General features: G+C 41.9%; 1 protein-coding gene across 1 annotated transcript; it reads right to left on the bottom strand.

Moving 5' to 3' along the window:
• Positions 1 to 1,646: 1,646 nt before the first annotated feature.
• wnt10a (wingless-type MMTV integration site family, member 10a) lies at positions 1,647 to 22,728 on the bottom strand. Its single transcript, XM_079276954.1, has 4 exons — positions 22,253 to 22,728; positions 20,329 to 20,594; positions 14,239 to 14,612; positions 1,647 to 3,973 (listed from the first exon to the last, which is right to left on the bottom strand). The coding sequence occupies exons 1-4, from the start codon at positions 22,312 to 22,314 to the stop codon at positions 3,413 to 3,415; spliced, it is 1,263 nt and encodes a 420-aa protein (XP_079133080.1). The 5' UTR covers positions 22,315 to 22,728; the 3' UTR covers positions 1,647 to 3,412.
• Between the last annotated feature and the right edge of the window lie 1,845 nt (positions 22,729 to 24,573).

Raw genomic sequence — 24,573 nt, 5'->3', positions numbered from 1 at the left:
ACACACCCTGTCATTTAAATGCATGTGCCCGCCAGAAGAAACACACAAGCTTGCATAAACAAACACGCACATGCAATTCACACACTGTGTTGTCACCACGAGAACAGATCTGCTCATAAACTATTTATACACGCAGAAAGGGAGCTGAAGAGCATGTTCACTTGAATCAATGCACTAAAAGCTGCTCTATGCATGCTAAATGCAACGTACAGATGGTGCTCCAAGGAGTAGAGAGGAGAGGTGGGAGCCTTGAAAGGAAGCTTTCTTTTTCCCCCTGAAAGCGAGCGGTATGTTTGGATAAGAATAGAACCGCATGACTCTGAAATAGCACCTTTTTACTGCACATCTGTTTACTTTGAAAGTGTATCTCTTGCATTCTTACACTTGACTTGGTGACTTCATCACTTCCCTCAGGGCAGGGAATATATAAGTGAGTCAGGACGCTCAACAGGATTTCTCTCTGCACGCAAGCAGCAACTGGTAGGGGAGGGTCTACATTTGACCACAGTCATGGTCTGGGTATATCTCACGGTTTCTAACAAAACATTCAGGCTATGTGCAGTCAGAAGCAATCGCTGTAATTAGAATATGGAGCCCAACTATTCCAATGATGGGTCTCTTTTGTTGTTGTTTTCAGTCAATGTGGAAAGAATAAAAACTTCTGCACACATTCTCCACATCAGATTTGACATTTAATCGTTGAACTCTCTGTCAAAGACCGTCTTTAAAGCATGAGGAATAACTGCTCCCAGACTACATCCTCTTTTATACCAGAATATTCCCCAATAACAGGGCAACAACCAGATGTGTCAAATAAAGTATTAATTTTCTTCTGTTATATATTTTTCACGTTCCAATTGTATAAAATATGGAAAATAAAAAATCGACATTTTTAAGACTCAATTGAAAAAATAACGAACTGGAGTTGTGGAGTTTGAGATACCGTATATAAGTATTTACTTGGCAAGAAAGATCAACGACTGGTTTATGTTAAGGAAAATGTAGGACTCAGTGATGATGGGCTTGAGCCACAGGGCGCTTTCACAAGCCAACATTAATAAGTCCGTTTTAATCAAACTTTGTTGTGGTTCAACCCCTGGTACGGTTTGTTTGGCCAGTTGTGAAAGCAGTCCTCTGATATGGACCAAAGCAACTGGTCTGAGAGAGCTTGTGGTCTCCTTTTCCAAGTACCAACATCTGCAGAAGTCCTATGTTTGCTTGACATCTGGGCAGAAGACAACACACAAAAGTCCATGAAAATAGTGACCTTCATTAGAAAGTTATTGAAGATAGACGGGCATAACTAAATATCTGCCTTCAAAAGGCATAAGGAACAGCAAGATATCAAATGTTTTACGGTTCTATATCTGGACCTAATGCAGCATGTTGTTTTTTATGACCATTTTTCCTGATTCCTTTGTGACTAAAAGATCAACAATGAGTGTAATCTTCAATGAGGAAGCTGTTATTCTTGTAACCTGTTCAAAATAACTCATGGACAAAATAATGATAATCACGGGAATATACTGTAGGTGTTCCGATAGGAAGAAAACAAATGACTCTGAAGTAACCCATAACAGTAACTAACGGATGCATCATCATTAGCATGCTTACAAGTTACGAGTGATGAAATAAACATGAAATGGTTCTCTTACCAAATACACTCCTTTCATGTATTTTATTATTTATCACATTAAAGCCCCTTTCAATATTATGGTCTTTCATTATTGTCTTACAAATATTAAGTTATCCACAAAAATTAAATAACTTAGATAATAACCATATTAAAACATAAAAATACATACATACATACATTACATTTATGACATGAAACAAATGCATATTGCTGATATCTCCCAGAGTTTTCCTGGACACAGTTCTGTATGTGCAAACTACTTATCAGAATCAAAATAATCCGTTACACTGGAAACACAATTCCAGATTTTTTTTCCATCCGCTTTCAACACAGAAACACATTTGCCTGAAATAAATTACACCGTCTGATAAGGAGCCTCACTCATACACTTTTCTTGAGACCAAATATGATCTTCGAGATGTGCATAGACAGGAATCATCAATTTTATATACTTTGACGTTGACGTCAGAAAATCCCTATTTTCACACATGGATGAAGTGTGTAGAAGGTGAGTGTAGCTATATCACAAGAAGCTTACAGTGTCGCACACAGTACATTACATCACAAAACAGGAAACACTTTGATTGATGGCAGCTTAGGATGTTTATAGTGTGAGGAACCGAAGCCTGTTCATGTGCGCTCAGTTTCCTGAGGCACTTTCACTTTATTGATTGTATTTGTGCAGCATCATTCAGTTCTATTTACAACGCTGTTAAGATCATGCCCAAGATGAAAACGCTACTTGTTAAATGCAAGTCTATTGTGCATTGTCCTCTTGACAGTCCTCTTACATTACACACCACACAGACAACACATGGAAGGTTTTTAGATCTCAAGGAAGGACAATATATCTGTGCTGCGAGGCTAACCTTACTGTGCATAGAGTTAGTGCTTGTACTTACTCTGTTGGAGGCTGATTTGAGTGGATTTTAGTTCAACACCCTCTATTAGAGGGAAGGAAATGGTTTCAGTTGTAAGGGTCTTATATGAGGAATCGTACCAGTCATGGGACTTGTGTGAATGCATTTTTTGAAGGGTGTCATCACTGTAAGCAGGGTTACACATTATGCATACAACATAGTAACATTGACCGATACATCTAGAGTGTCAGTTGAGGCAGACAATCCGCTGCTGGTATTTTTTTGGTGTGACATGATAGTTGCTCTAAACATTGAAACTTCTGAACTGCCCTTGAACAAGGCACTCAATCCTTAAGTGCTCCAGGTGTGTTGTGCTGTCAAATCCTGTGCATCGTGAATCCTGATGTGTGAAAAGGTCTATAGTTGTCTCAGCCTTTCCACTTTGTACACTGCTGGTGCTATGAAGCGTTATTATTTTCTTTCTGCATGCAATCTACTGCTTACTCTCTTTGCTCACCTGAATATTACACAGCTGTATGTCAACATATGCTGATGACGCAACAATATTTTGTTGTTTTTTTGAGCCCAGAGTTCAGATTCAGAGCTTTCAGATAGTTCACCGATATAACTATGTTCCTCTATCTCAAGGGGAAGACATCCAAGCTCTCTGCGTTGTGGCAGCTTCAGACAAACCCTGCATGTGCACACTCTTAACCAACATGCACATCTATCTCTCTGCTTGCTCAATCGCTTCACACTCTGTCCTCGCTCTTCTGGAAAACAGCAGTCCACCGCGAAAAGGTATGGGGCACATATATTACAGTCATATTCCCCTTTCAAATGAATAGTCTTGATTTTCAAAAGGGTCTCTTTTTCTTTGTTTTCTTTCGTGTGTACAGTCTTTTAGTGCGTTTCTTCATTTACAGACACTGACCCACTCTGTTATCCTGCATTCTTCGCACACCACATAGCAGCACCAATGAAACTTGCAGTTGCAGCGTTCGCTCCGCGTCTGCTGCAGGATGTTGTGGCCTCTCCCGCAGCACAGACTCTCACAGTTGTCCATGCCGGGGCTGGTCTTGTTGCAGATCCGACCCTGCGTTCCTGTCGAGTCCGACCCCAGGTCCCGCTCGCAGAAATCTGGGGACTTTTCAAAGTAGACCAGTTCGTTGACGCTTGGCCGCCGCCGATGTGAATGGTGGTGGTGGTTGTGGTGGTTGTTCTGGTGATGGTGATGGTGGTGGTGGTGGTGGTTGTGATGGTTGTGGTGGTTGTGGTGGTTGTTGTTGTGGTTGGAGTGGTCGAGCTGTCCGGTGTTTCGGTTGTGAGCCTTGATGAGCGTGGCGATGTGGAAGCGCTCTTTCAGGATTGAGCCCACCACCCGGAACTCTGGGGTGACCTGCCAGCAGGTTTTCAGCTGGCAGCTCCCCGACGTCCCGTGGCACTTGCATTTCCTTCTCATGTGGTCGAGCACCACCTGCGGAAAAAAACACAGACAGACAAAAAAGAGAGAGTGGGATGGAGTGGGATGGAGTGAGGAAGTGAGCAGAGGCGAGGATGTAGAGGAGGGGGATGGAGGAGGTGAGAAGAAAGAAAAGGAGAAGGATTAATGGCTCTCTCGATTACTTGCTACCTTTGAAGTTCAATATGTACAGGCTGTTGCAGACTGCATGTCATAATTCAAACTTGATTTTTTTTGGGGGGGGGGGGGATTTGTTTGTTCTTTTAAGCACTCCACAGTATAGTGAATGACACATAGTTCCCTGAAGGAATATTGGTCCCGCATTTAACAAGCCAGGTGGTCTGACTCTGAGCCTGTTGGCAAACATACTGATATCAAATAACACAGACGGATGCAGGCATTTCCCAAACAGACAGTAGTGTCATTATTCATTTTTTGGCATCAAATAATGACTCTGTGCATGACACACATTGGAGCATGAAAGTATTTCGATTATTATATTTTCACTTGTAGTTTTAATGCTGTATACATAACAGAGAGGTTCACCGAACTGCTTTTGCTGTAGGCCCTGTTCTAGCAAAGTACTACAAAGGTCTAAAAAGATGTTGCGGATGTCGATATAAAAAACTAAACTGAACTAAACTTTATTATCATCGTCATTAAACATTGCAAATATATATGAAATTGAGCCTCTGCATTTAACCCATCCCCAGACAATTGGGAGCAGTGGGCTGCTGAGGCACTCCCGGGGAACGATTCGAGGTTCTGTGTCGAGTATATGTGAGTAAATGAACTAGCATGAAAACAAAATATTCAATCAGAGCAAGATGACCACTGCAATACCTATCCAGTACACACACACACACACACACACACACACACACACACACACACACACACACAGGTACATCCCACATGGCTTGAATCCTGTCCATCCCGATGATATTTCCTCAAGGCCATGTGTATGTATTTATGTGTGTGTGTGTGTGTCTGCGTATGCTTGTCAGTCATCACCTGTTCTAAACTTTAAGATCCAATTACCAACAGGAACACTTAGGCCACCCAGACTACTGACAGATGCTGCTGCTGTTGCCACCCCTATCAACACACACACACAAACACACAAACACACGCACACATGCTGGACACTTGCACAGTTCAACACATTCCACACATGTGCTAGCAATAATGCTAATCTCCACACACACACACACACAAAAACTGTCACCCACACGCTCTCTATCATCTGCCGATAATGAGACAGAGATGGCGAACCACAGTTCTGACCAATTTAAAGCGATGAGTGCAGGAGTGTAGTCTTTGTGTCTGTGTATGTGTAAGCACCTCTACCGTATGTTCATGCTTGTGTGTGATACTTCCTGTATGTGCCTATGGTTGAACATATGTGTGTGTGCAGGAACAATCCTGGAGTCTCCTCTTGCTTTTCCTTCAGAAAATGAAACTCCAGAATGTGGATCAGACAGTCCAACACCCTTCCGTCATTAAACTAGGATCTCATCCATTAGATAGGCAGCAGTAGGAACGGAAGGATAGAGGGAAAAATAGTGATGGGAGAGATCGATGATATATGTCTATTGAGTGTGACAATCCTGTTCCCCACTTCTATAAAGTCAGGGTCAATTCGGGGGGCGGCTGCCAAAAATCAGGTACTTCACTAGTCCTACTTATTTTTGCTAGAACAAGTTGTTGAGGGCTTGCGTGCTCTGAGGTTCCCAATTGAGCAAACCGTGCAGAGTAAAAAAAAAAAAAGGAAACATGAATCATGTTTCCTTGTTCTGGAGCATGGATGAGTGGAGAGGTGGATGAGAGAATGAAATAGTGATAAATAGAGCTACTTGACTCATCTGTTTGGAACGAAGAATGAAAAAAGAGAAGCAAAAAAACACTTTCGTTTGTCACAAAGTTAATAGTGATCAGTCGCAGTCCAAAAGAAAAGTTATAAAATAGAATTAAAATAAAAAAATAATTAAAGGCAGGGTAAATGTGTTCATAGAGTTTGGGTTAGATTTTTTTAAAAAAAGATAGGATTATGTCTATCACTCATCAAATCTGCCAGTAATTAAAATTAAAAAAATTTTTTAATTGATTGGAATATTGCTGATGCAGCTTTAAATCATTCCAGTGTTGTGTTATAACAATTACACGAAATAATACAAAATCTTCTCAAGAAGCATGCATTTTGGATAAACATGGGTCTGCTGTTATTGGGAGTGTTGACAACATTTAAAGAAGCTGTGCTCCGTGGTGAGGAGAGGCTGTACGACTTTATAGTCAACAACATTATAACAGCTCAAACAGCACTTGCACTGAGTTCAGATTGCAGCGTTCGGTTCAGTTTCTAGGGCAGAGGCAACCCCAGAATCACAAACGCGCTGGCCTTAAACACACAGCAAAGTCTGTAATCATAAAACTCTCCAACCCACTTAAACCTTAAAGGGACCAACTGACCTAAGTCATAATTGCATCCACATTGCTTTGAAGGTACATTCACACAGCAGAATAGGGGTTTCAAAGGACAGTAAAACAACAGAAAAACTGAAGTAAAGTGTTATTTCTAATGACATTCTGTCATATTTTGGGAGAGGAAAAAAGTAAAAAGCCACATTTTTCTGGGAGATTATGGACCACAGCAGCATGACTTTTTTATTTTATTTTTATGTGTATCGGAGTAGAGAAAAAGTTTCCTCGGGGTTTCCTGGAAGCAATATATGTTCTCACTAAAACTGTGATGCCTCCAGTAGTAGGCTGCAGCATGTCTGACTTCTGCACCTAATGTTTACAATTAATTGCAGCAAAATGAAATCGACCCTCCTCTGAACAGTGATTGTCCAACCATAGCCGAGAAAGCCTAACGTAACATTAAATTGTTAGCGCGTAAGGCTAGTTTAACTAGTAGCCTACCTACTGTAGCAACAGAGCGTTATTTCCAAGTCCAAGCAGCATGTCATTCACAAAATACATTTTTTGGAGCTACAGGTAGTGTAACAAAAGTAACCATAGACAACTAAGACATCTACTGTATAATGATAACAACAATACATATTTCCCCACTGTGTGTACATTGGTTTAGCCAACCTTAGCAGCTCTATTGTGTTATTTATTGGATATGGGGAAGTTTGCACTAACAGCAACCACAAATACAAACAGGTAGATATTAGTGGCAGATACTGTAACTAGGCCTAAGTGGTGCAGGCTTTAGAATAACTAATGTAATGCCTTATGTGGAAATAAATGGACAATGCTGCATCCTAAAACTTAGCTTTATTCTATAAGACACAACCTGTTACCGATTGGCGAGGCCTGCAAGAACTTTCTAGATTTAATACCACAGCATTTAAAAATTAACATAATTCAACATCAAAGGAATAACATCTGTGAGTTCTGTTTTAGGGTGGATTCATTCGTTGAACACACAAGGCATGCTGCACACCCTGCCCTCTGACTTGGCAGAGCGTAATACAAGTTTGCATGCTCCGAAAAACTTCATCAAAAGAAAATAACTCTGGGTGACAAGTAGGTCAAATATTCTTTTCACGTGTAGTTGAAAGGCAAAGAGGTACGATCCAAATCCTCAACAGGTAATAAACAGGAAATATGGAAGCTGTCTGCTCTTGGCATATTAAAAGTGGTCTGTCAGTATGACATGTGAAGTGCTGATCCATCTGACAAAAGAGCTGCGAAACACTAGTTGAGTAGTATGTTTTGTGCAAGAGGAGAACAAGAAAAACATGAACAAATGAGCACCTGATTTATCTTCATCTATTGGAAATGCTACATTACATTTCAAATGTGTTTTCACAGTGTCAAAATAATTGGAAGCTCAAATGCATGACATTGTTTTTGATCTAATAACTTAGAAATGGATTGGAGAAGTGAGCTTAGATCATTCACTCAGGGTTAGAAGATGAGAGTCACAAAAAATATTTTACTTTACTGATTTAACATGATGAAATACCGATCACTCTTCAAATAGTTTTACAGATGATTCGGTGAAATGTTTGGGATTTTCTGTTTCCTTCCTGTTCCTTCCCATCTGTACCTGGGGGCTATGTCTGACCGTTCCTTGGTCTATGTTTACGATATCTAACTTGACTGCAGCAGAAAAAGGGGACGATCTTTAGAGTTACCTCTGAGGGCACTAGGGCTGGCGGAGGGGCTGAAGGGGGGTGTACAGCATATGTGGAGGCCTGATCCACAAACGCTGTTTGTGTGTGTGAGGGTCTGCGTGAGCGTTATAACAAATCACCTGTCCGTCGAGCTGACACTCTATCGAGGCTCAGTCATCATGTCCTGCTGCGATATCACACTGTAATCAGCAATCCAATCTAACCTGTCGTCAGCTGTGATTGCCTGGGCAGTGTGACACGGAAATATATACCAATATCGTATGTCTCGCGCAACTTGATAAAGCAAGATGAAGCAATAAAAAGCCTGCTTGAAACGTACACTTTTCACAACACACTTACTATCAGCTATGTGATGCATGTTCATGTAAAGTTTGAGAAGAATGAAATAGGTTACCATGTCAAACAAGGAAAAGAGCTAATGTTTTAATGATAAAACAAGTGACAATGAGACAGTATATGTCCCACTGCAGTCCTTTGGCTTACATTGCACACTGAGGGATGTAATTGCTTCAAAGTCAATGGCGGTCGGACCACAGTTAGAAACAAACATCTGGCACGTTTTAATTGGCTTAGAGAGTAAGACAGAGGCTTCTATAAAACAACCCCAGACAGAGATCAAATACAACATGTTGGTGGCAGATTAGGACACCAGGCTACATATTACAGTCGACCGGGGAAAAGTGCAGCACACTGGATTAGAGAGCAGACTGCCGTGCAATGAAGAGGAGCCGACAAAGCAAACCAAAGATCAGAGCTGGTGTCAGGCGTGGGTACCACAATCTGATGGCTTCACTAGAGAGGAAGAATCAAAAGCCATGAAACAAGAGCAGAGAAAGAAAGGGTGACCGAGCCAGAATTGAACCACAAGAGTTTCAATTATTTGGAGTATTTGACAACTAGGACAACTGTCCTGTAGCAAAAGTGAATATTTATGAAGCAAATTTTCTGGAGCTGGACCAAATATCAAGATTTGGTTTTGTCAATCCTGGCTCAGTAGTAATGAAGGGTGACTTAAAGCACAGTTTATTTTCTTTGTAGAGGGAAAGTCCTGTAGCAAAACACCCAAAGCACCACCAATCTTTGATGGAGGGAGGAAACAGCCAGAGAAGAATTGAGCAATTTGCTCTCTGTCTGTGCTTGCACCAACAATAATGCGGAACACCACACCAGAAATATTCCTTGCTGTCAAATATGTGATCCCATCCTTGTATAATCTTTCAATCTGTTTAAAAAAAAAAGGCAACATAAGAAGTCTATAAAACTGTGTTATTTAGTGTAAAATGCTTTCATTTTGTTCTTCTTGCATTATAAGACTTATTAAGTAAATATTCAGCACGTTGTCATAACCAGCTGCACTGTACCCGTGCATGTATAATTCATGCCTTATTCCCTGTTTTGTTGGTGCGCATTGAATTTAATCGTTGGCCAATCCGTGTGTCATCACCACGAACCGCTTTTTGGGAAAATCCTAATCTAATGTCTTTGTGTCCCACAATCGAGCCTTCCTGCTGATAAACAGGCATGCTGCCTTGTGTTTCTTCAGTTCAAAGACAATCCGCTAAATGGTCTTTAAAGCCCAGCAGAGAGCCACGGCGATATCAAAGCACACAAACAAATCCCACAGCAGCACATTGAGCCCAGACAACACTTTAAACAAATCAAACGCCTCGCTTCAAAAGAACAGTTCAGCGTACTCAGACAAATACACACACGCACACACAATGCCATGCAATTACTGAGCAAAAGCATATCTACAGTCTACAGTGAGGACTACGTTATAATGTGTCTGTGTGTGTGTGTGTGTGTGTATTTACTCACTGTTAATTGCACACAATGTCCACAGCTCTTACTTAGAGACTCTTGTAAAATGTTATTACCAGCATAAGCACTTCCACCTGCTGATCTTTTACTACGAAGCATTTTCCTCCGTGTATATATTTACGTGTGAGTGAGTGAGAGGCATGTGCATATGCACATGATTGTGTGTGTGTGTGTGTGTGTGTACCGCCGCTGTACTGTCAGGACGCTGGAATGTACTGCACACCACGGATGATATGAAAGGGCCTCTGAGGAGCACAGGACCAACTAATGTTGCTATTTTTGATCAAACACACTTTTCTTTTCGTGTGGGTTCTGAGTCAATGCTTTTACGTGAATGGGCTCTGCAGAGCTGTTTGTCATCGCTCAAGGGTTGAATTAAGCATAAAAGGATCCTTGGAGTCATACTATTGGTGGTTTGGATCAAGAGGGGGGTTCTGCTCTAGATTCATTGTGGTTTACCGTAAATCACTTCTATATATATGCAATGCTGTGCCTTGACTCACACAAAAGGTCTTCAATTGCCTGAAACATCAGCTTCTTATAGATAATAGAGAAAAGGGGGCTACCATATTTCCTTACTCCCCTGAAGTCAGGCCCTGATGGTGAATTGTAATTACCAGACCACGCTTGCCAGTCACATGGCAGACTGTTGCAGGGACAGCACTGTCTCTACCTACCTGATGCAGATAGGATTCAACAGAACCTCTGCACGGCACGGCTCTAAGCTGTGCAACATGAACACAGGAAAGCGTGCCAAGCGTTTGTTCTGAGGTGTGCTCACTGAACGATGGAGTAGAACGCTCAGGAAAGGAAGAAAAAACAACAACAACTTGGACATCAAATTTACTGCTCCGGTTAAGTGTTGCTATGTTACAAGCAGCCACTTCAAACATGCAGTCAGGCTTTTAAAACCGCTCTTATTAACGACTGAACAGTCGTTTATTTTGGTTCACTGCAACATGGAGGGCTGAACTGCGCATCTGCGAATTCAGACTTCTTGAAAACTATCAATTCATATTCATAAGACGCCATAAATACTAGGTTAGCAAAGTTGTTGGGAGGGGATTTATCTAACAATGTAGATTCATGAAATCTATTTAAATATGTATATATATATATCTATAAAGTTATTTTCTTTTTTTCAAATGTTAACAAGCAGCTGGTGAAATTTGAACATCACCTATTTATGGCGTTAGTGATATGCTGACATCATATGTGAATAAACCTGCCCTCCGCATTAATATCTTGCGCCTCCTGAGTGTTCAGTATTATTGCTGTAATCAGCCCTGCTGGAGAGAAGTTGGAGGAGGTAGAGCGGCAGTGGGGGAAGAGAGGAGGGAAGGAAGGGCGAATGTCTTTCTACTTTCCGCCCCGGTGTTTGAAGTCTAAAATCTTTTGCAGGGTTTTAAACATCTGTTTCCAAACTGCCAGCAGCCACTAATTAGGGCTAAAAACAAGACGGAACGTCGTGAGAACCCTGGGGTGGGCATGAGGCGACATGCACACCCCACTAAAAAACCACCGCATTCCTCTGCCTAAAGACTACTTCTCTGAAAAGGGGGAGTGGGGCAGGGGACGGAGGGGAGGAGCGGGGCGGAGGGAGGGGAGGTGGTGGTCGTGTCGGGTCGGTGGGAGGAAAGAGATACGGGAAGGGTAGGCATTATTTTGAAGTCCCACCTGTCAGTGTTTTTTGTTTGATTCTAGGGGTCGTGTGTGTGTGTGTGTGTCTGTGTGTGTGTGTGTGTGTGTTCCAAGCTCCAAGTTTTTTTTTCTTTCTACAGTATTTGAAGTCATCAAGGTGCATGACATTTTAAAGTTTAAAAGTTCTGCAGTGACTCATTCTGAATGTGTTCTGTGTCTCTCCCTTATCTTCTTCGTCCTTCAGGGCCTTCTTTCTGTATGACACTCTTTCTCCTCTCTTCCCTCTTCATATAGAGGAACTACCTCTGTACATTACACCTACTCAAGCACTGATCTCCAGCCTGTGTTGAGGTGTAAGAAGCCAGCCCTTTAAGCATCTCCACGTAAACAAGCATTTGATACTGATATGATATTGTACTGAAAGCTCACATCGTCCCCTCCTTGTATACCTCTATTGTCCCTGAACGACATCCATTTAGCTTATTTTCTAACTTCAACAGCACAGTGGGGAGTCTCCTCTATGTCCTGTCCTTTTTAACATTTTGGAGATGCTTTCCTTGTTTCTGTGCAACACTGATCTATAACCAGGTCGATTAGAGAAGTGAGCAGGCAAAAGACTTGAGCTTTGAACCCCTGCAAAGGGGTCGTCAAGCTTGAGTCAAAATACAAGAAGCAAAGGTCAGGCACTCCGATGGTACCTCATTTACAAAAAATGAGGTACCATCTCTTTGATGTTGATGACTTTGAGTCAAAGTCTCTCTTGTTTGATTGATGCTTCAGCTTTCTTGGAAATGCACAGGCTGCCACACAGAAAGCTAAATTTACTGTGAGGAATCTGAGAACCAATATTTTGTTCTTCGAATGAACCTTCTGGAAAGATCAACCTGTCGATAAACATCAGGCAAAGTAGTGCCAGTTTTCATTTGATTTTTAAATTTGTTTTCTTTGAGCTACTGTTTGTCTTTTCAAAGTGCAAAAGGGTGTGATTACATATTCAGAATTGCCTCAGGGCACTCCACCTGCCAAATGGTGTAACTGGATTGCTTTGATAAACTTGTTTGTATTGTTACATGATTTACTGCAGTTTGGCTTTAAATGGCATCGTGTTGTTCAAAATGTCCCATATAATAAAGTGCAGCACCCAAATGAACTTCTTTGTCGCTTCCGGTAACATCTACAGGTAAAGTTGTCTTGTCTTTAAATTGACAACACATCCCTCTGTGTATTGTATTTCGTATTGCAGGCATCAAGCCGTTATACTACCACACAGTCTCAGCCAAAACAGAAGAGAAACATCAGCTTCATTTTGACTCTCTGCAATATCCAAATTATTCGGTCAATTTTTCAAAATACAGTATACAGATCTCTGTAATAGTCACTTTTGAAATGTAATTGAGGTTATGCCTGTCATATACGAATGTGAGGCTAATAGGCTAATTGGTGTCCGTGTCTTAGTAAAAGGGTATTATGTAAAGTCAGCAGTCAGTGACGATGATATATGACCATCTCCGCATGCCATTGTAAAACTAAGGTCTTGTGTTTTGAGGGCAGCATTTACAGCGAGTGAAGGTTGGTGTTTAAACCCATTATTTTTGCATTTTTCACATGTTAGTGGCTCAATTCCACACTTACGCACAAGAATAGAGGTTTCAAACGCTCAGGGGCATTTTGACAGGATACACTGCCTCAAAAGGGCAAGCTAACAAGCAAAGACAAAGCTGTTTTACATGTGGAACAGTTTGTAAGTCTGCCTTCATCCATCAATTATTGGCAGGAATCTGGCCTCAATACGTAGAGTAAACACAACATACATGAGGCCACACTGTGACCCTGCCTGTTTCTTAACCTTACTACATCCACGCAAAAAGACAAGGTCCCAAAAGACAAATGACCCTCTTTCCTTGGCTCATGAACTCATTACTACTCATGTCATATCAGCCCCCCATCCAACGTCTATACTTCCAAGTCCACAGCACTGACTGGAATTTAAGTCGCCAGCTCTGCATCTATAACTATTTCTGCCATCACAGCTGCTGCAGGGAGGCCAGTCAAGTTCGGCTGACGCGCTCCACATTTGTTGTCCACAGTGTTTTGTCTGCACAATCAAGGAAACCAGAAGTACACTGATGGAGAGATACAGGCCCAAATTACTCAAGAGGAAGCGGGGAACAATGAGCAATTTACGGTGGCTTCTTGTCTCTGTTCCACCACAGCGCTGCTGTATCATCAAGGCTCATCACTGTCATTAACATCTCTTTTCTCCCATTGGCCAAGGCAGAGACCTCCATAGGGATGTGTTATTATCATCCTCTAACCTACAATTATTTGAATAGTTACATAAAGCACAGCAGGGTTAGGGTCAACCGAACTTAACCTCGTCAATTTTAAATGTAATGCAGGCCTGCACAAGTTGATGTGTGGTGACATAATGGTGATATCTGAATATTGTTTTTTGCACGAACTACCTTCTCACACTGAATTATTTTCAATTTAAAGGAGCCCTTCAGTGATTTTTTAAGTCCAAAAAGACTTCCTACAATTGCAATAATGCAGCTGGATTGCATCTTTCATTAACTTCCCTGCATTGTAAATCTTTGGAATTCCCCAAATGTTCGGAGAAACACATGCACACAAACAGCCACATCCTCTCACCATCCCCTCCCAACTCACCTGTCTCCCAACTCTATTATTGTGCAGCCTCATGCGGGCATGGATGTCCTTGTAGGTTTCGCGGGCATCCAAGAAGTCCCTCGAGAACTTCTCACCGAATTCCACATCGGGACTGCAGCCGCCCCACTCCCAGGAGTCCTGGGGTCCCGGCAGGTCGGCGGGGAAGTGCTCCATGACGCCGTGCACCATACCCTTCCCCCGATGGATGGCCTCCAGTTGCAAGCGGTGCAGTTTGATGCGAAAGGCCTCCTCGTCCCCGCGACGTTTCTCGTCACAGCTGCACGCCTTTAGTTTGCCCATGGAGCAAGCGTTGGCCACGGCGTGCACGACGCCTGCTGCTGCGATGGCATACGCAAAAGCACTCTCTCTGAAACCTGTGGGGGGGAAAGGACAGGACAGTGGTGTTATGGTGGTGTTATGCCTCATGTAGAAGTAGAGGGTTATAAGAACTGTCACAGTCAGGAATCCGAGTTCGGGAAAGGAAAGTCGGGGATATTTTGTCGAAGAGAACGTGTTGAAACACAAGACATGTTTTCAGTTAAAATGGTTACAAAGAGGAAGATGGAATTTAAACTCACTTAACTGAGACTGTGCTTCACTGCAAGGTTCAGAATGACACGAGACAAACGCAAATAGAATGTATTCAACGATGTGATGTGTTTCTTTTAAGAAGCCGCTGTAGAAGATGTCGTTTGAAACACAATTGAGTTTATGTAAAATGTCAACAGATTTTCAATGACCTGGAGGCGCAAAATACCAGTGTGAGTGTGTCATGAACCTGTCAGGTGAAGTGAGAGGATTACCAGGTCGACGAAGGATGAAATTTGATAACAATCCAAATCCAGGTTACTAAGGCGCTGTTTACAAGTACATTTTAGTCGTGTTACATTTTCTATTTGGAACTGAAACAGCATCAGAAATAGCAACAAAACTATTTAATTTTAAAGCTCTGTTGTAAAACTGCTGGATACAACTCTCAGATGCAGACTGATTTTCCAAGCACTAAAACTCAGTTCAACAACAGCTAAATGAGCGAGACAAAGAGATTTTTTACATCTGTTAGCAACATCTGTCCCATTTGTGAGTTTGCACGCTTTGTTTCATACACATTCAGTAATGCCGTCGTAAAAAGAGCTTCCTCTATTTCGATAAAGATACACAAAAGAGTTTATTCACACGTTTATACTGTATACACATATGCCAAGACTCGTAAAACCTGGGGAAACATCTGGGACAATAGCAATTAAGTGTTCCAAACACTTGCGTACTTTGTCTCTGTGGGCCATCTGAACATTAACAGACCCCCACCACTCCCATCAGAGGACTCAGAGAGACACAGAACAAGGCTGTGTCTCCTTCTTATGTACAAGATATGTGGCTGTGCAATTTATTGCTGTCTACCTAGATTAACTAACTCAATTAATCTGTACTGTACTGTACTAAACATTTCCGCCGGCTCCCTCAGTCCAGCTTTCTCCAACTATTACCGATGCACTTTTGAAAGATCTTTTCCATTCTCTTCTTCTCTGACTGAGACGCATCTGATGATCTCAGATAATTGTATTTTTTTGTCATTCAATATCTTAAAATGAAGGTTTGCGATCAAACTATGTGTTACTCTACGTCAGGGGTGTCAAACATACGGCCCGCGGGCCGGACCCGGCCCACCACGTCATTTTATGTGGCCCACGAATCCGCCAGCAAAAAAAAAAAAATAATAATTTTTTTTTTTTTTTTTTTTACAAAAATTTAAAGTTAGATGTGAAAATAAAAATATCCCCATGGTCGAAATTATGATATAGAAAGTCGAAGTGATGAGATGGCATGTTGTCTGTGTGCCGACATTAAAACTATCACAACAGGTGGACAGGAGATGCAACAGCCCATAAAGAGGATTTCCAACAAGTTTCTCAACATGCGTACTTCTCTGTACTGAAACGTCATCAGTCTCAGCCCAAGTACTGTTCCAATTCAAAGTTCACATCGAGCCAAGCACGGCCCTAATGCCCGGATGTGGCTCGCTCTGCCCATTTTACCCGGGATGCATCGGAGGTGACTTGTCTGTACTTGGGACAGCCAAATATCCCAGAATGCATTTTGCACCAGCAACAGGAAACAATGGCGGAGGAGAAATCACACAACTGGAAGTACGTGTTGTGGAAGTCACAGATATCCCGGGAAACTAAACTAACTATGTTAGGAGTACCGTAGTTACATTTACACCGTCTTACATTTACAACCGGCCCTTTGAGGGCGACCGTGATGCTGATGTGGCCCCAGAGTGAAAATGAGTTTGACACCCCTGCTCTACGTGCATGTGTTTAGGTTAGAGAGGCTGATTCATGCCACACCGCAGCTTTTGCCTTGTAATCACTTCCATAGCTTAGACGGACCACTGCTGGAAGAGGAGGTGGTTAAATGGCTGTGTCCATATAATCTCTCCATACGACGTGCGACTGCTTTTGCCTTAACGGCTAAACACATCCCTTTCTCCTGGACAGCGAGTCTAACTTGCACGCGGCACATGAGTTCAACTCTTCCACAACTGATCTGTAATTCCAAAGACGAATGTTACGGTGCTCTTCTCTTGCACACACGCACTGGCAATACAAACAAACATACTGTACACATTCATCCTCCATGTTGATATATTTCTGGAACAAAGAAAAAAACTTTTTCAAATTGTGGAATCAATGAAGTGCGAAAACAGCGCTTGCACTCGTACACTCTCCAGTGTTTGTTGTTAGATCTCATCTCACTGCCTATAAGCATGGTGCCCTCAGGTTCTATAAAAGCAGCCCCACTGGCAGTCACTTACTTGTGTATGGAAACTTGTGAAGAAAACATGAAAAGAAACCACTTCGGGGTTTATTGCCCACCGCCTTAAGGGGTCATTTCCCCTGAAGGCGTGGGCAATAAACCCCGAGGTTGCTTGTTGGAGTCGAATAAAAGGCTATTAACTGGAACTTACCCTTTTAGCACTGTTTGATGTGTTTCCTTATTTGTATATTTCAGTAAACTTCACAATATTTTGAGGTATGATGTAAAGTTTGACACGTTCGCTGTGAGCCGAAAGTGAGCCGACCAGATGCCGGTTGATTTTCAGCAAGCAAGGAAGCGGATTCTGATCCTCATTTCAACAAGCTGGCAACATTACCCACAGTGTCTCCAGCTGCACACAAACTGCATTACTTTACACGCTATACACACAACACTGTTAGGTTGATATGACGACCATGTTCGCAAAAATGTCCTTATTAACATGTGCAGCATATATGGAGCAACATTAGCATTCACTTCGAGTCATATTTATGTCCACCTGATGAATGCAAATCCAATATTCACTCTCCTTTTAGCTCAGTTTTTGGTCTCCACCAACTCATGAGGGAAATATCTGGCTCTTTGGAGGCGATATGCCCACTATGTTCACAAGCTATTGTCGCTAACTTTGTCTGTAGTGTGTCTTGTCTTGTATGCTAACCCTATCCCGAACCCACAGTGGGTTTATTAGAGCTTTGGTTGCTAAAATCAGATGTCAAGTAGACATTTGATCTGTCGTTATGATAAAAGAATATTATTATTATTATAGCAGGTTTAAAGTTCAATGTGTGATTAGGGGCAATTATGAATTTGGTTTTATATCAGCAAAAACAAAAAGGATGCACACACTCACACTAACACAGAGATAATTTGACAAACTAACTCACAATCTGCCCCCATCCACCCGAACACCTATACTCACACAAGGTGGGGGAAGTGGAAGGGATGGCACTTAGGCACATCCTTATACATAGAAAGCCTGTTTTAGCTCTTGCCCTGCTCTGAGTCGGGCTCTGCAACCCAGGCCCCCGGAAGACCGGGAACAAATCAATCCAACAAATAATTTATCGGCTGCGACACGCCCGGCTGAACTGATGGGTGAGAAAGTGACAAAATGAATTAAAGATTCAAAGGGAACTGTCACTTTGTGTTACAGAAACCGACTAAACAGGTTTATGCTTTTGCCGCGGAGAGTTGGGAAAGTGCTGAGAGCAAATTCACAAGCACTCGCACTGGCAAGGGAAGTAAAAGCATTAGGAGCAGCCCAGCGAGGGAGGACACAGACACAGTGACAGAGAGGAAGAGGCAGAACGACAGAGAGAGATTCTCCTATTTCTGTCTGTCCATGATTTGCCCGACGTCCTCTTTAGCCTAGTTTTTGATGCAAGCTAAACAGGAATGAACATGTGCCCATAAAAGTTATCAGAATCAATCAGCGGCAAGATACGTGGCAGAGCCAGACAGGATCAGAGCAGCATCTGATGTCGTGAAGCTAGACACCAAACACGCATTGAGATACAGAGCCCCTGATAGTCAACTCCAACACTTTGCAACTCATCGGAAGATTTGAGAAAGTTCTGCAAGAATATTGGAAGAGGCGATGTTCTCCAATTCCCCAAAATATTTCATTTGTATCTCATTCTACAGGAAAGGGTTTTGTTTTATAGTGAAAAATAGATGCATTTGTTACTACAGTATATTATTTAAAAAGCAAAATACCAGTTTGGTATACTTTGCCTTTCCTATATTTAGTTTGTGGGTAGTTACATTTAAAACATGTGTTAATCTCCACAGTTCCATTTTATCCATGTCTGCCACTCTGTGTCAATGAAAGCACTGCTTCTTTACAGCTGCACGCAACAATGGCTGCAGCACGCTAACTTACCGGTACATCCATTTCTTATAGCTTCTGTGGAGATTTTGCGAATGCATCAACTTGTAACAGATGAATCATCCAATTAACGAGCTTGTTTATGTCAGTGGTTTAGAGTTTCTGCACCCGAGGCAAACCAGGGATGCCAGACAACCAGCAACTGCCTGCACTAACAATGACAAACAGTCATTCAAATGAGTCAGTGAGGAGTGAAAGTAAGACCAGAGGTGTGTGAGCAAACTGTAGTTACAGTTCATACGTTTTTTTTTCTTCAATACACAGAGATGACCGGGAATAAAGTCCTTAGTGAGGGTTACAAAACTTAGGCTTCATGATTGTATTTGCACACAGATTCAGGGGAACATAAATTATAGCAACACGCCTCCAGGTAATATCTGACACATTTAATCAGTTCGGGGTTTTTTTATGATGGGGAATTCCATCAACAATCTAGTGACATGGTCTTAAAGGATACTTCACTTTTTTATACTTTGCAGACTTTTTTTACAATCTTAAAAACTCCAAATGTAAATGAACAAATAGATTTCGTCGAGCCAAAGCCAATGCACTACAATGCAATAATTCAGCTTCGAGCACTATCTTGTTCCTCATGTGGCAATATTGAAAACAAACTCAAGACTCAACTACCAACTACATTGTGCGCTGTTCATCCATCCAGGTGCTCTGGCTATTTAGAAACTGATGCCTTTTCCAGTCAATAACCCGAATGAGTCCATCTGAAGAGCTTCCCAACTGAAAAGATCCTCTTTCATCCTTTGTGGCTTACTCTCAAAGCTCCAAGCTCTACAAACCGTCATAGAAAACTGATCTGCATGATGTTTGGTAATCTTGAGGTGACTAACTGCTTTTGATGTTACTTGTTCTTTTGTACTATCTGTTGAGTAGATACAGTAAAGGGTAGAAAGTATAGACACCAGTCTGCTAGTCACTGGAAATAACTTTACAATTTAGAGGACATCATACTTGTAAGATAGCATTCAATAATTGCACGAGGAGTGCGTTTGGAGAATAATATTACACCAATGCTTGTTTAGGACGTGTATTTTTGTGGAAACTAATCTTTCTAAGCCCATCCTTTCAAGGCGTTCTATCAAAGTGTGTTTGAGGATGAAACCACAGCCCGTTTGAAGATTAAACTTTTGAACTGCATGTCTGTACTTCATTGTTGTTGTTTTTCAACAGGCACTTTCAGTTGACGTCCCGCCCCCATTGCCGTAAAGATGTCCCTTAAGTTTTCTCAAATGTGCATTTTATAACTTTTAAAATCGACATCATCTTGCTTCCCAAGTGCTGCGATTCAAACGTTTGATGGAAGAGATAGAAAAACGGTGACAAGAAAAGCAGACTGTGAACTGAAACGTGACCATAAAACGGACCTCTTTTAAAGACGATGCTGTCGTAGGGTATTTTGTTCCTCGTCTCCAGGCTGGAGCAGTTCCAGCGGTGTCCTCTGAACTGGTGCTGGCACTCGTGGATGGCAATCTGGATTCCCTGGATCGCTGAAGCCGTCACGTCAGGGTTCCTCATGCACACCTCCAGCTGGCGCCGCGTCAAACCTGGCAGTGTGAGACACACCGTGTTGGCATTCAGGATCGGGTCGATGTTGGGGAGCTTCAGACCCAAGATTTCATTGGAGTCTACCCTGCATGGAGCATACAGGCCAGGTTATTGACACGACAAAAGTTCAACTAACACAGCTTTTGCTTGCTCACAAAAGTGTACTTGGGACAAGTAGGGTTTCTGTTGGTCCTTGGGTGCCACAGCAGTCAGTTCCCACAGTACCAAACAGTCGCCCTGACTTGCTGGTACCCAGTGTAAAACCTCAATATTACACATACTGTGGGTTAATCTACACTTGCTGGTGTTTGAAATGCACTCATATGTATTTGTTTTTCAGATTGATTCACTCTATGATCATGCAAAGTTGTCGCCAACATAAAAAGGGAGCTGAGACTGTGACATGTGGTTGAAATGCCTACGCTGAAAGCTGCAACGCACTGTACTTTGTGTCAATTTCGGCCACATTCAGGTTTTGTATCCTGATCTTCACTTTGATGCTGTGCATGAGTTGAAGTGGGGAGTGAGGAAACAGTATCCACTCGTTGGCATGTATCCAATATTTCCAGTAAGAGTTTTAGATACACGGCGGGGAAAAAGCAATTTAACCCCTCGTACTGTAAAAGCACCTCAGGAAATCAGTTGACAAGCAAATGCAATGGCTTTGTAGCTGCGATGTGTGTCTCTGTAGTCAACTGTCTGCTGCTTCTGTTGGAGAGCAATCATGTGAACAACAGTAATTCAGCTGACAGCGGTCAAAGCCCTTTTCTACTTCACAGGGAAACAGTAAGAGCAGTAACAAGGAAAACACAGGCTGCGCTGATGACGGCTTGAGAGCTGAAAGGTGCCCAGCTTTATCTTTTCATGATCATTACAAGTAAAACACAGGTTGTGTGTCCCAGCGTTTGTATGATTGAGACACACAAATCAAGACTATGTATGGCTGTGGGCACACACGCAGACGTCCACATCTGTGTGCACACATGCTTGCACAGCCAGACATGCACACACAAATACCCAGGTGTAGGGAGGAGTGTGTACGGTAACACACACAGAGGCACTCACACAGCTGTAGAAACTTTTCTTTCCAGAGTTTCTTCAACATGTGTAACTGCAAGTTTCTTTTCTGTGAGCCTCTTTAACGAAAGAAAAAAAAAGAATTTAAAAATCTTTCTGACTGAAAAAAGCAACCGGTAGTTTTGGAGTATAATTACAAGCTGAAGCAAAACATGTCGTGACATCAAATGTTGCTCATTTGCATATAGTGGTGCCTTATTTTCTAGGTGGCATTGTGTCAATTTCAGTTTTTGTTCCTACGTGTTGTGTTTTGAGAGTAGACCTGTTTCAACAGATATCTTTCCAAAGGGCAACTGTTTACTGATTGCCAACATTGTTCGGGAATGAGTGGTGCCTGGGAGGCAGGCAATTGGTGTAACCTTGTAAAAAGTAGACAAATGTTTCCTTCTTTAGTTTATGTTTTTATATATTGGCTCTCAGCACGTCAGCCAGGATAGTGAGGGTAATTAACATTTTGCTTTGAGAGGGAAAGCTGACATTAATGTTGTTTCAATCCATCATTATTTAATTCACAGACGCTAATAAAGACACGTAGATACATAAATACAGTTGTTAAACCCATTTTCATGAAATAAAAAAACAGAGATGCCTTTTAGTGTAATAAACCAACACAGGGATTCACTTTTTTTTTGTGTGCGAAATTATTCCTTATTAAACTCAACTCACCTTTTATCCAAGAGACAGATAACCACCAAGATGCACGTTATTCTGAGGACCGAGTGTTCCATTTTGTTCCTTGTACTTTTGAAAAATAAATAAGACAGAAAAAAGTTTTCAAAATAAAGAGACGAGAGTTTAAAGTCCAGTATTCCGCCTTCAACTTCAGGGAGGACGAAGGAGAAGAGCGGGGTCAGGTCAGGTCCGGCTCAACGTTGGCGATGGACTTGACAGCTCCGACAACGTCCAGATGTGCGCCAGCCAGCGGCAGGATACTCATTCACAAAAAAAGTTCCATCCACCCCTCAACTTGCTGAATGGAGGAGGTTGCAACGACTTGAAGGAAGAAGTCAGCGTGGTCTTTCGCATACACATCCGTACACATCCCGGTATTTCCGCCGAGGCTTTTGCATTGATGTAACATCTGAGACGGGTCGGCTGAACCGAGATAGGCGCTCCAAATGAAGTCTGCTTGACGAGTGATGTTTCGGTGCGCTCCGATCGTCCTCTAAACTCCTGCACTTACCGCTTCGCCAGCCCACTTTTTTTTGCGTCACCCAGGCAGAAGAGGAGCGCCGAGGGAGGTCAAGTGCCTTGTTCAAGCAGGATAGAGATCCTTTTAGATAAGGAAACCTGAAACACATAGCCTGCGCCCTCTGTGAGGGAGAACATGCATGTCCACTGGAGGAGATGTGGTGGACGACAAAGTGTGGACTGCATCGAGTGTATTGCAAAAGTATATTGAGTGTTGTGTTGACTTCAGCGATTTGGTTAAAAGGGGGAAGATGAGTAGGAGGACAGAATGAGGATTATGATGAAGCTCAGGGAAGACTGACTTTTTATCCTCAAATCCCACCATTATTTTTAAGCTACCGTGTGTGTGCGTGTGTAGGTGTGTGTGTGTGTGTGTGTGTGTGTGTGTGTGTAAAACGGTACACATTTTGTATCCTGCATTGACAAAAATAACCAACAAATTAGGGAATTAAACAATTTACTTTACACGGTAATTCTTCCTTTTACTCTTTACTTTCCTTTACTACTTGAATTCAAACAACTTCAATTGTCTTCAACCTACAGGCTAATTTAGCCCTGCCTTGAATTATTTATTTCATTCATTTTTTTTTTATAGTTTCCCTTCCATACATTTTGAGGACTCTAAACAGAAATGTTTATTTAAAAAAAAGAAAGATCTAGATAGAGCAGAGGCTGAAATATCCTGACTTTTAATCCCGATGCATAAACTCCAAAAACTCTGGATCTTTCACTTATAATGCAGCAGCATATTTTCGTTACACCCTCCCTGCGGGGTAACCCCTGTTTACATCATCAGAGCATTTTCACAGAGCCTTTTCTATGACTGTTTCCATAGGCTGAGTACTGCCAAGTAAACTGAGTATGATGAGTTGTCATGAACAAGCATCTATATGTGTTTAGGAGGTGGGTTTGCAAACGTTTGAATTCTGTCAATGTGAGGACCCTCTTGTGTTCCGAGAGAAGAAAAAGTATCATGAAAAAATAAGGGCTTGTTAAAATCGTCTGCAAGTCCTCATTCTTCTCTTGTGTGTAATCTTTCAATTTAAATGGGTATAACGTATGACAAAAAGCGCCCTTGTTGATGAAGACCACATGATATCACTCATCTCAGTGCTTCATGAGTAGGCTAGAATAAAGATTCAGAGACCACAAATAAAAAGGTTTTCCCCAACCATTGGAGGGAATGAAGCTTTCTGCCAGCATGGAGTCACCAGAGTAGTAAAACACAACATGAATGCAGCATTCAGACGCAATTAAGTTGCCATCAACAAATGTAGACGATCAGGGAAACAATCCCACATATTTTCTTCCAGAGGGATTTATCACAGCACCCTGATCTGGAAGATTTGGCATGGACTCTGCTTCATTACTTCAAGGAATGTTAGTGTTTTTTGTGACTTTGAGTTTGTTTCTAAAGCAGGATGTTTCATCCCAATCACCGTTCCTTAGAAATATGACTCATCCATTACTCCCGCGTGTCCCCCTTGGACAATCAACAACAGCGGCTTTATTGTGATTCAGTGAGGCAGCTATCGACCAAATCATGAAAAGGTGTTGGAGGTGATTTTTTCCTCTTTTGCTCTAAAACAGTCTGATTATTGCCCAAAGAAATAAGTTAATATAGATGAAAAATATGTCGTCATGATAAAAATATAAAGTCTCATGATAGATCTCAGTACACTTTATGTCAAAATTACCCGAAAGATTAACCCCTGATAATCAAGACGATGTAACCTTTTAATGGTATTTGCTTGAGCCACATTGACTTTGACTGAATACTTTGAATACTTTGAATA

This window comes from Melanostigma gelatinosum (assembly GCF_949748355.1).
Source record: "Melanostigma gelatinosum genome assembly, chromosome: 10".
Classification (NCBI taxonomy): Eukaryota; Metazoa; Chordata; class Actinopteri; order Perciformes; family Zoarcidae; genus Melanostigma; species Melanostigma gelatinosum.
The sequence above is the reverse complement of the archived record's forward strand: the minus strand, read 5'-3'. Positions and strand labels throughout refer to the sequence as shown.

What these genes read in the sequence shown, in the direction of transcription:
- wnt10a (XM_079276954.1), bottom strand. Translation starts at nt 22,314, where the DNA reads ATGGAACACTCGGTCCTCAGAATAACGTGCATCTTGGTGGTTATCTGT. An exon ending in CAGCATCGTCTTTAAAAGAG is followed by an intron (nt 14,613 to 20,328) that starts GTCCGTTTTATG and finishes TCCCCCCCACAG; the next exon opens with GTTTCAGAGAGAGTGCTTTT. An exon ending in ATAATAGAGTTGGGAGACAG is followed by an intron (nt 3,974 to 14,238) that starts GTGAGTTGGGAG and finishes TTTTTTCCGCAG; the next exon opens with GTGGTGCTCGACCACATGAG.